This window comes from Populus euphratica, unplaced genomic scaffold (assembly GCF_000495115.2).
Source record: "Populus euphratica unplaced genomic scaffold, PopEup_1.0 scaffold25.1, whole genome shotgun sequence".
NCBI lineage: Eukaryota > Viridiplantae > Streptophyta > Magnoliopsida > Malpighiales > Salicaceae > Populus > Populus euphratica.
The window spans coordinates 1,254,705-1,265,426 of NW_011499851.1; the positions used below are offsets into that span (position 1 = coordinate 1,254,705).

General features: G+C 31.5%; 1 protein-coding gene across 1 annotated transcript; it reads right to left on the bottom strand.

Annotated features, from left to right (window-relative positions):
- Positions 1 to 3,713: 3,713 nt before the first annotated feature.
- Positions 3,714 to 6,145, bottom strand: LOC105121461 (uncharacterized). Its single transcript, XM_011020107.1, has 4 exons — positions 6,039 to 6,145; positions 5,279 to 5,430; positions 4,857 to 5,150; positions 3,714 to 4,523 (listed from the first exon to the last, which is right to left on the bottom strand). Exons 2-4 carry the CDS (start codon positions 5,417 to 5,419, stop codon positions 3,882 to 3,884), a joined length of 1,077 nt encoding a protein of 358 aa, XP_011018409.1. The 5' UTR covers positions 5,420 to 5,430; positions 6,039 to 6,145; the 3' UTR covers positions 3,714 to 3,881.
- Positions 6,146 to 10,722: the final 4,577 nt, after the last annotated feature.

Genomic DNA, 10,722 nt, shown 5'->3' on the forward strand with positions numbered 1-10,722 from the left:
CCATCATAGCCTGGCTGGTTGTCTCTGTTCTAAATCGATGGATGTGTACAATTTGACAATTACAAAAGGTTTCAGGTTCCCCAAGTGTAATTGTGAACTCGTGCTAAATTAAGTGAATCGCTGGCCGTGTGAAGACAAAACAAAAGCCTTTGTTAAATGATTTGATGATGATTCATTTTATTTTTACCTGCATTTTGCAGCTTTGCTTGGTGCTCGTGCAGGGTGCCCGTTTGTTCGGTAAGGTCTGGCATCGACCTTCCTCGACAGACCATGTTATTCAAGGTCGATCTCGAGCTCTCTTGAACCCAATTTGATTTAGAATTTATTAAAGAGAATTTAATTTCTTAAATACTACTAGGTTCACAGTAGAAACTAAGTTTTGATTGATATTCAAGATGACTTGTAAATATTTTAAGAGAGTATTATTTATAACAATTTTTTTCCTAAACTTCAACAGAATATTTTTCACCCTGAAAACTCAATAATAATCCTACTCATGATAATATACATGCTATAGCAGAACTTCAAGAAAAGTACCTTTGGCCCAAAAGGGGCAAATGAGGTTTCTATTTCAAACTAGGAAAAAAAAGGTTCTGACAAACATGCACAAAATCACCAAATACTAGAAAAACATAAATTCCTTTTTTTTTTTTTTTTTTTTTGTTGAAAATCACTTTTATAAAAACGCATGCACAAAATCATCAAACACATTCATTAAGATTTGTATTGCATGGGAGAACTTGAACGTATGGTACGTAACTAGCTATTTCAAACCATGAATTGAATATTTTTTATAAAAAAATAAATATATAGGTTTTTTTAATGTTTTTTGACAAAAAAAAATTCTAATAATAAATTAAAAATCCTATGTATATATTTTATTAAATAAGTTGAGTCTCATCCATGCCAATAAATACAAAAAAAATATTTACACATTTATTTGACTTATCTTGCTGTTAGTTAAATAAATTTTGTTGAAGGCAAAAAAATAAATGTGTAAGTATTATTAATGTATTGTTAATATCAAGTAAAATAATATAATTATAAAGCAAAACATCAATAATTATATAAAATAAAATAAAATGAAGATCATAAGCATTAATAAAAATGTTTAGAATTTCAAGTTAATTTTTCATGTGGTAAAAAAATGAGATAAAGTTGCAATTACTGTAGTGAAATACTATTTCATTTTATTCTTGATATAATATTTTTTTATAAAGAATAAAAAATAATAATTTTTTTTCCAAAAGAATGTAAAGAGAAAAGATGGGAAAAAAAATGTATACACACACACACAGACACACATACATACATATATATATATATATAAATGAAGGTAAAAACAAAAGGAATGGTTATAAATAGAGAAAGTATAAAGTAATAAATGCAAAGTGTAAAGAGAAAAAAGAGAAAAAAATCTAAACAATTTACTTTTATAAAAAAATATTCAAAAATTTATAGATTTGTCACAAATACAATACCTAAAAAAATAAAAGATTTTACAAATATACTATTTTTACATGGAAACACCTTTTTCTTTTAGAAAATGTATAAAATAATAATAATATAATAATAATTGTAGATTGCGAAGCATCTCAAAAACTTTGGATGAATAAAGGCAAAATTATACGTTAAGTATTTTTCAAAAATAGATATTAAAACGAAACAATAACGTTTTTCAGTCAAATTAAATATTTTAGAAGTCAATACCTTTTGATGCAAAGATAAAACAAAAGTAGTTCATTTTTTAGGTAAATACCAAAGACTCTCTTGAACATCTATCACACATTTACTTTGCCAGGATACATACGATTGTATCAGATAATTGGCTTGCGTTACTATTCGAGGCAGTCGGATCATGGTTTTTAAATCTTAAAAAAATATTCAGGATATGCTAATGTTTTTTTTAATATAATATTTTTTAAAATAACATGGGGATTAATGATCAATTTAACAAGTTTAAATATAATTTAAATAATTGATAAGAATATAATTTAATTCAAATAAAAAATTTAATATAATATTTTTTAATATATTAAAATGATAAAATATTAAATTGATTCGAGTTAATTTGTTAAATTTATATTTATGAGATTATTATTATAATCTTATAAAAAATAAATTTTGAATTTTAATTCTAATAATTTTAATATTAAATAAAAAATAAAAAATAATTTAATTAAAAATATTTAAATTAATTCAAATTAATTTATCAAATTTAAAAATGGATGATAGGTAAATTAGGTTTGTTTCTGTTATTAATATAACTTGCTCGTTGAGGGTTTAAGTATCCGCTGCGGTGTTGACACACCATTTTCTTTTGAAAGCTTTTGTGTGGGTGCCGGTGCATATGCCTCAGGAATCTATGTGAAAAATATAGACTTTCGCACGCATCTTGAAGTGGAAATCTTAATAATACCAGTAGTTTTTGGAGCAATTAAACTGTACTCCCTTTTTTAGTGCTATGTTATGTTCTTGTTGGTAATGTTGTTTGTTCATTGAATTCAGGATTATTATTGTTCTTGAATTGGCTCTGATAGCAGAAGGATGTGAGCTAATTGGAAATCCTGTATCGGCTCAAAAATCTTCAGGGCCTTCATCACCGTCAGATGATCAACCAGGAAGAGTCAATGCAAGTCTTCAGTCATTTGGTACCAGCTCAGTTCATGGTGGCATGGTTGGAAATCAATAGGTCTGTGGCATTTGTACACAGCCCTGAGATAAATCAGTCTCATGATACTTCTCCTTCTAGAAATTATGGCTCAGGAAGGTTTGCTCCAACAAATGCTCCTCCATTTTATCTGTAAGTAGAAGCTGCTGCTGGATCACCTGTATCAGTTCCATCAAGTGGGTTGTATGCTAAACAGTATGCAGGCCTCCGCAACCCCAGATCAGAAACTCCACAGCCTCATATGGGCCGTTAATCTTGCCCCCCGCAGTCAGCATATCAGCAACCATCCCTGACGTACAGTAACAGAGGATCAGTTGCCAGGAATGAAGCTCCTCCTAGGATCGTTCCAATTACTGCATTGAATCCATACCATGGTAGGCGGACAATCAAGGCCAGGGCGATGACAAAAGCAGAACTCGGGCACTATAATAATACTCGTGGGGATGACAAAGTTTTCTCCTTTGATCTTCTTGATTGTGATGGTGGAGAAATCAAAGCAACCTGCTTTAATCAAGTGGCTGACCAATTCTACAACCGGATTGAAGCTGGAAGGATTTATTTGATTTCCAAGGGAAATTAAACCTCCGTCCCGATCTTGAAATTTTCCTGGAGAGCACTTCAACCATACAGCTGTGCTTTGAGGATGACAGCATATAAGGTGAATCCTGATATTTTATTTCAGGAAGGAAATAGTTCTCAGAATATAAGGTTGAGAATCATTTGATTAGTGCATCTCAAATGCTATTTTGAAGTCCCAAAATGTTAATATGGTATTTTGCGTAGTATAAATATAGTTTTTTTTTTTAGTTATTGTATACTCCAATAAAAAAAATTATTTGAAGAATTAATTGTATTGAAGAGCGAGGAAGAAATACTTCACTTTTTCTTTAAAGAGTTTTAAGTTTTATTTTTTTTCACATGGCTTCTTTTTTTTTAATTGTTTCCACTTTGATGGAGGTATGTACGAACAGCATTTTTGAAAGAGAAGTCATTTTAGCTATCCTTTTACCATTGGCTTTTCTTTTGCCTCGTACGTTGGAGATGCCCTTATGATTGAGTTGCAACTCATGTTACATAAAAAGCACAAGAAATAAACACTTCATATGTTACATGCCATAGGCTTCACTGAAAGTTTAATCTCCAAATCTTGGCATTATTCGCATGAATACTGCTGCCGTTTTTTTTATTCCATTCCACTCAGTTTGTGTTGTTAGAAACAAACATTGGTAGATGATTTGCTTCCGCTAGCCTTAATAAGAAGAGGGTCCCATAACATCTCTGTACCACAATTAGTGCCAGCATTGCCACTGACCTGGCTTGGGCTGTATCTGTCAACGGCAGCAGCAATTGCTGTTTTTACTTCCAACCTTTCCTTGCTAGCCACAGTTTTCAACCGGTGCCTCTCAGCTCTAGAACCAATAATCTGCCCTAGGATAGAAGCTCCAATGGTCAGTGCCATGGCAGTTTTTGGCATCAAGACAGACTTCCTTAGCATGGCTATGAAGGGCACAGCTGCATGCACAGCTGCAAACCATTGAAGAGAGAACTTCTCTGTGTGTTCCTTCCACATGCCCAATGGTACATTCACGGCCATGCCCAACAGAGCAATGACAAGCATCTTTGCAGGTAGTGGCTGAGGTCTCAAGTTTTTAACAAGGGCAGTCCGGGCTAGGGCAGCCCTTGCCGCAACTATAGCAGGCGGACACCTAAGCTTCATGCTAGGGGGTGGCTGAAGAGTCGATGCTACTAGTGGGAGTACACGGCTCACAGCTCTATAGGACTTAGCTATGGGGCAGTTGCCTGTTTCCAGCCATTCGTTTCCCATTGCCTCATGTTTTGAAGTGTTTCCTTTCTGGAAATTCAAAAACATAACACATTGTGAATAGCACTGTGGTTATGGTCATTCGCAGGACAAGTAACTCAAGAGTCAAAAGGAACAATTTCAGTCCACAAAAGCAAGACGATATCCATTTCTAGTTTATATACCATGTTTCACAAACAAACCATTGTTGAAATCTGTTGCCTCAATATATTTGTTTCAATATGGCATGATTGGATCATTCACCTGAATTAAATATGTTTGCTATACCACAGGAACAAGAAACATATTTTTCTCTTACATTTGAGTTCAAAATGATTCCCTGCATCCAAATCAATTATATTCAGGTAAAGAGTGTTCATCTACCTGAGAAGATGGTTCTTTCTTGCTAGCTGATTCTGATTTCTTTTTCTGATTCTTCCACTTATCATTGAAGGAACCAAAGCCAAACGGTCCACCAGGACCAAATGCGGACAGACTGATGGTGGCAGCTTTTGCAGCTAAGGGATTGAACTGAGGAGCAGGCTCGGGTTCCAAAGTGTTATCATAAAAGCTGGACTGATTTGAGAGTGGGACAACCCCATCCTTGCCATGAAAGAGCTTAAACGCCATACCAAAATTCGGGCCATCTTCAAAAATTGGACCTTTAGCTCCTTGTACCTTAAGAAACAGAGATAAGAGGTCAAATTTAAGGTACTTGACCAACTTTTGCAACCAGAAAAATAAAATAAACCAACTGCACAGATCAAAAGGCAAGATGGTGCTCATTTCAAAGGTCAACAACTTACAGGATTAAGGAAATTCAGAGGAGAGAACGAAAAGCTGGTTGGCTTGTTGATGTTCCTCAAAAATGGGCATCTCTGAATGTCCTTGTCATCAAAATGGCATTCAGATGCGTCCTCATTTGTTCCCTCAAGCAAAAAATCCATTGCTTCCTTTTCTGGAAACAATATAGAAAAAAACCCCACTTGAGAACTTAACAGAAAAGGTGAAAAATAAGTGAAATTTCCAATCACAGTCAAATAAATAAAATCCCTAGTACTCCATGAAATCAGAAATTAAAAAATGGTATTCTACCCACGGAATTAAATTAACCTATTACTACTTTGATCATAAATCTTGCGAACAATAAAACCATAACTTAGCTAAAATTAACAACAGCCCAGTCCTTTCTTGATAAAAGTTTCATGGATTCTCACCACAAACTCAAAACCCACCATTCATAAAGAGCATCACTTGATACACAAATCAATCAGAATTTCCCAAAAAGATAAATAAGCAAACTAATCACCATGATCAACCATGTAATCTCAAAAACCAGACCTCGCCACCTCTCATTCATTAACCACATCGCAATCTCAAATTCTGATAACAATAAATACAATAACTTAGAGCACAACAAATTAATGCCAAAAATAAAATAAAATCAGCATTGACATAATTCTATGACATGACACATAACAGCCAGAAGTATAATTGCATAAAGAAGCGACTCTGAGGTAAAAGTCTTGTGGGATTCTGGTGAAAAAAAGAGAGAAAAATTTGTACCAGAAGAAGTTGATGCGTCTCGCGGTTGCCGCCGGAAATAACCAGAAAAATGGAAATGACGTGTGGTTTACACGGACACCTACGCAACAAAACGATGCGGGGTCTTGCAGGTATTATAGGCTACGAACAGTAAGTGACTGGCTTAGCAGGTCAATTGTCACGTGGGTTACTCTTGTTCTGGACATGTGGTTGGAAATTAGAGTTCTGTTTGGGAGATAGGAAATGGAAAAGGTGATTTCTAAGAAATGAATTTGAAAGGCTTGTGTGTGCGTGCGTGTCTTTTTTTTAAATGATAATTAATTATAATTATTTTGACAATAAAAAGAAATCTCTTCTTATTTTCATTTACATTACCAAATAATAAAAACTTAAGAAAATGATACAAGATATCCCCTATATAAATCTTCTTCAATATTAGATTTTTTTATTATAAAATCAATTAAGGTTTTGTAATCAGATAACTATATTTGAGGAATTTGATTATTTATACCACAGTAAAAACAAACACTTTAAATATTAATATAATTCTATACCTGTTTTAGGTAGATTATAAAATTTAAAAGTTAAATTTTTTTTTATTAAGAAGATGAGTGATTATTTGAACGGTATAAATATATAATTTAGAGACGGTATAAAAGAAGGGAAAATATCTTATATCTATTTTGTCATAAATTTAATTATTTATTTAGTGTTAAGAGATATGATATGATATTTTACACAATTCTAATATTCTATTTATAAAATATATCAAATTATTATGGTTCTTCCCTAATATAAAGATGATATTTATACTCTTGTCGTGTAAAAAGTGAAGAATGAGCAATTATTTTTAAGGATTAGACATTTTTAAGAAAGATTTATTTCCATAAATTAGTTTTCATTTTCACATTTGAATATTTATTTCATGAATAAAAGATTGTTTTGACAATAAAGATACCATCGAGTTAGCTTTCATATATCAAAACTAAATTTTGTAGGCAAGCCGTCCATATCTAGATTGAGGTGCATCTTCTTGAAACAGAAAGAAGTAATTTCCAACCTTTGTTTATCCTGTAAAAAAGTGAGGAGAGGAGACGAGCTCTCTTCTCTATTTTCATTCGAACGACCTTGCATGTCCTGTCTTCCAAACACAGCCTTATTGTGTTAAGTAGACGCACCCACTTGCCTTTTTGGTTAGGACAAATAAATGAATAAAAAGAGGTGGACCGTTTTCAGCGATGGTAGGGTGGTCATTTGTCTTATAGTTCCCCTTCCATTGGTTGAAAAAAGAGACACGTGGCTGCTGATTGTGTTATTTCTTGTCTCTTTAAACCAAATTTGTTTGATTCTGTTGTGTCGAGTACATAAAATCACATAAAAATGTGATGGGAAATAATAATATATAAAAAATTTCAATGAATTTCTCACATTACTATTTTTTTTGGTCAAAAATATTCTCCCATTATTTTTTTTATTTTTTTTTATTAACGTGGTTGTCCGGGCCAGCTTGCGCGCACCACGACTAATCTCACGGTCCACTGAATATCCTGCAAGCCCAGTGAACAGGTAAGGCACCGCGGGGGTGACAGACATACCGTACAAAGAGGACCCAGTAGAAACATGAAGGGAACAACTTGCCAACCCCACTCCCACTAGGATTCGAACCTAAGCTCGAAGGAAGGCAAGCAGCTCCAACAGCCGCTGAGTCACGACCCTGCTGGTATATTCTCCCATTATTATTATTTTTTTTTTTTTTAGATTAACGTGGGTGTCCGGGCCAGCTTGCGCGCACCACGACTAATCCCACGGGCCCTGAAGTTAACGACCATGTAAGCCTCCAATGATAATCATATGAGTAACCAAAAACTCGAACCTGAGAACACATAGTTAAAATTATTGTTAGCAAGGGTTGGTGACTTGTGGTGGAAAAATTGAATAGTTATTATAGGGTCTGAAATGATTGGATTAGCAAGTAAGCAAAGTTAAAATTATTGGATTTAGGTGCTGGCAGAGGGTCGCACTTATTTGGTGCTATTTGTGGGCACATATAATATATGTATAGAAATCTTATAATGTCTAGATTATAATAATACCGTAAATGACATATTTATATGATATTCATAAAGGAATTGTTTATTAAAAGAGTGAAGGGTGTGCAGACTGCCTGGCAACAACCTTCAAGGTAGTTTCATAATTCATATAGAAAGATTCACTAGACAAAATAAATATGAATGGAAATATAATAGATTCCAGTAGAGTAATTTTATGGTGTCCGGTAGTGTTCTATTCATTTTGTAAATCCTAGATTTTAACTTGGGTTATTTTACTAACTCATACTTGAAATAACTCCACATAAAAAAAAGATATAAAGTTTAAGGGCTAATAATTTAATATTAAATAATAAAATTATAAAAGGATTCATAAAAAAATATCAGGAAAAAAAGTCCAAATCAATCATATTGACTTAATTAACCCGTTACTCAGGATAATTTATAAAAATAAAATGAAACAAATAATAAAGCTCAGGGTTCTATAACCTAATATTAAATGATAAATTTAAAAAAAACTAATTTTTAATAAAAAAACAAATATAAATTAAATATGGACTATGAAACCTAGATTACCTTATAAAAAGGTACACAAAAAAAAAATCACTTAGTAAACTTCAATCATAAAAAATATTAAAATAAAAAAAATAACATATAAAAAAATAAAAATTAAATTTGGTATAAAAACTAAATAAAAGAAAACAACTAAAGAGTAAGTTGAAACATAAAATTAAAAAAAAACAATAAAAATAATAAGGACTAAAATTGGATAAAGAAATTATATGAAATAAAATGTTAAGGAATAAAATCAAAATAAAAAACCTCAAGAGAAGGATAATAAATTATCAATAAAAAAAGTGATGACTAAAATCGGATAAAAAAAATTAAATCATATAAAATAATAAGAAAAGAAATTAAAGCAAATAATTAAGAAAAAGATAAAACATAAAAAAAAACAATAAAAAAACAGGGACTAAATTAGATAAAAAATAAATGAAATAAAATGTCTAAAGATGAAATTAAAAAAATAACTTCAAAAAGCATTGAAAATAAAACAAATTATAATTAAAAGAATAAAAACTAAAATTAATAAAAATAAAAATTGAAGGATACAATAGACTTTTGAAAAAGTTAGTGTGAATTTCTAGGGTCAAAGAGAAAATAAAAAACAAAAATTATTAGAGCTCAATTTCACCATTATTGTGAACATGCGCCCCACCAAAGCAACGAGAATAATGCATCACTCCCAACACCTTTGTGGATGGTGGATTTTGGTAACCGAACAAAACCATGAATGCATTGTCTAAAGGTATATGGCCACCATGCACTGAAGCGTTAACATTTTTTTCTAATAATATAATTTTTTTAAAAATTATTAAACAACCCCTCAGTGAACCTTAAAATTATATAAAAAAAAAACATAATGAAAAAACTAGAACACCCTTGAAACTAGCCTAATATTTTTTTTAATGGCAATTCCATGACTTCACTATTTAAAAAAAACAAATATGCCCCTTTGTGCAAGTTTTTAATATTTTTTTTATTTGCTTTTAAGGGTGCTAATGTTATTTCACTAAGCAAAAATATTGAAAAGAAAAAAAAACCCTAGATAAAAGTTATATATATATATTCTTTTAAGGGCTACAAAATCATTTTATTGTGCTAAAAAATACATGTGAACCAATTTGCCCCAATGCTTAATAGATCCGTTGGAAAAGAATTTTACCCTCAATTACAAGATTTGTTAGTTTTACCGGCTTTTTAGGATTTGTTTAATATATTTAATAAAAAATATGAAAGCATTTTGAATATGATTCCAGAATGACATGAAAAGGATATAAAGTATTCATGAAAGTGTTTTATTATGATTGCAAGTATGTTTTGAATAAGAACTTGAATGTGTTTTATTTCATGATATGATATCACTGATTGGAATTTGAAAATTGATGTTTTGAACTCAATTAATTTTAGAGGGTTATAAATTGATACTTTAGACCTGATCTTTAGGGTTATAAACTGGCACTTTAAAGGAGGTTATGTATGGGCAACCATAACCATGTTATATTTAGAACCTGATAGCTAGTTGCAAGGTGAAATATGATTAATTGTGACCTCGACATCGGCAAGAGAGGAAGGAAATTGTAATGACAACTGTGTTTCTCTAGTTTTCTTAACTTTGAATACGAATAAGTAATCCATATTTGTATTCAAAATATTTAAAGTGAATTATTTAATATTTAAGAAACGTCTGTGTTCAAAATAAATGATTTGAATTGTTGGAAGCTTTGAAAATAATTGATTGGTACCTTTGGATCTTAAAATGAATTGCTAAAAGTCTGAGAATGGTTTATGAACAATGCTTTTGATCATACTCAATCTTCTTTAAATGTTTTGTCATGCATGATGGGCTAGAAAGACGAATTATGATATATTTAGTTACATTTTCCCCTCGTTTATTCAATATTTTTCAAATGGTCTGAAAGGGGATTGTTACTGATCAGTGATTGCTTTCTTAAAATTATATAATTCCATAGACTCTTTTTTTTTTTTTTTTTTAATGCTTCGACTGCTGGTCTTATGCTCTGGAGCTACCTATCTTAGGGTTTCGTTTGACTTTGCGTTTGAGGTAATATTCTATGATTTGAGGAATTTATTTC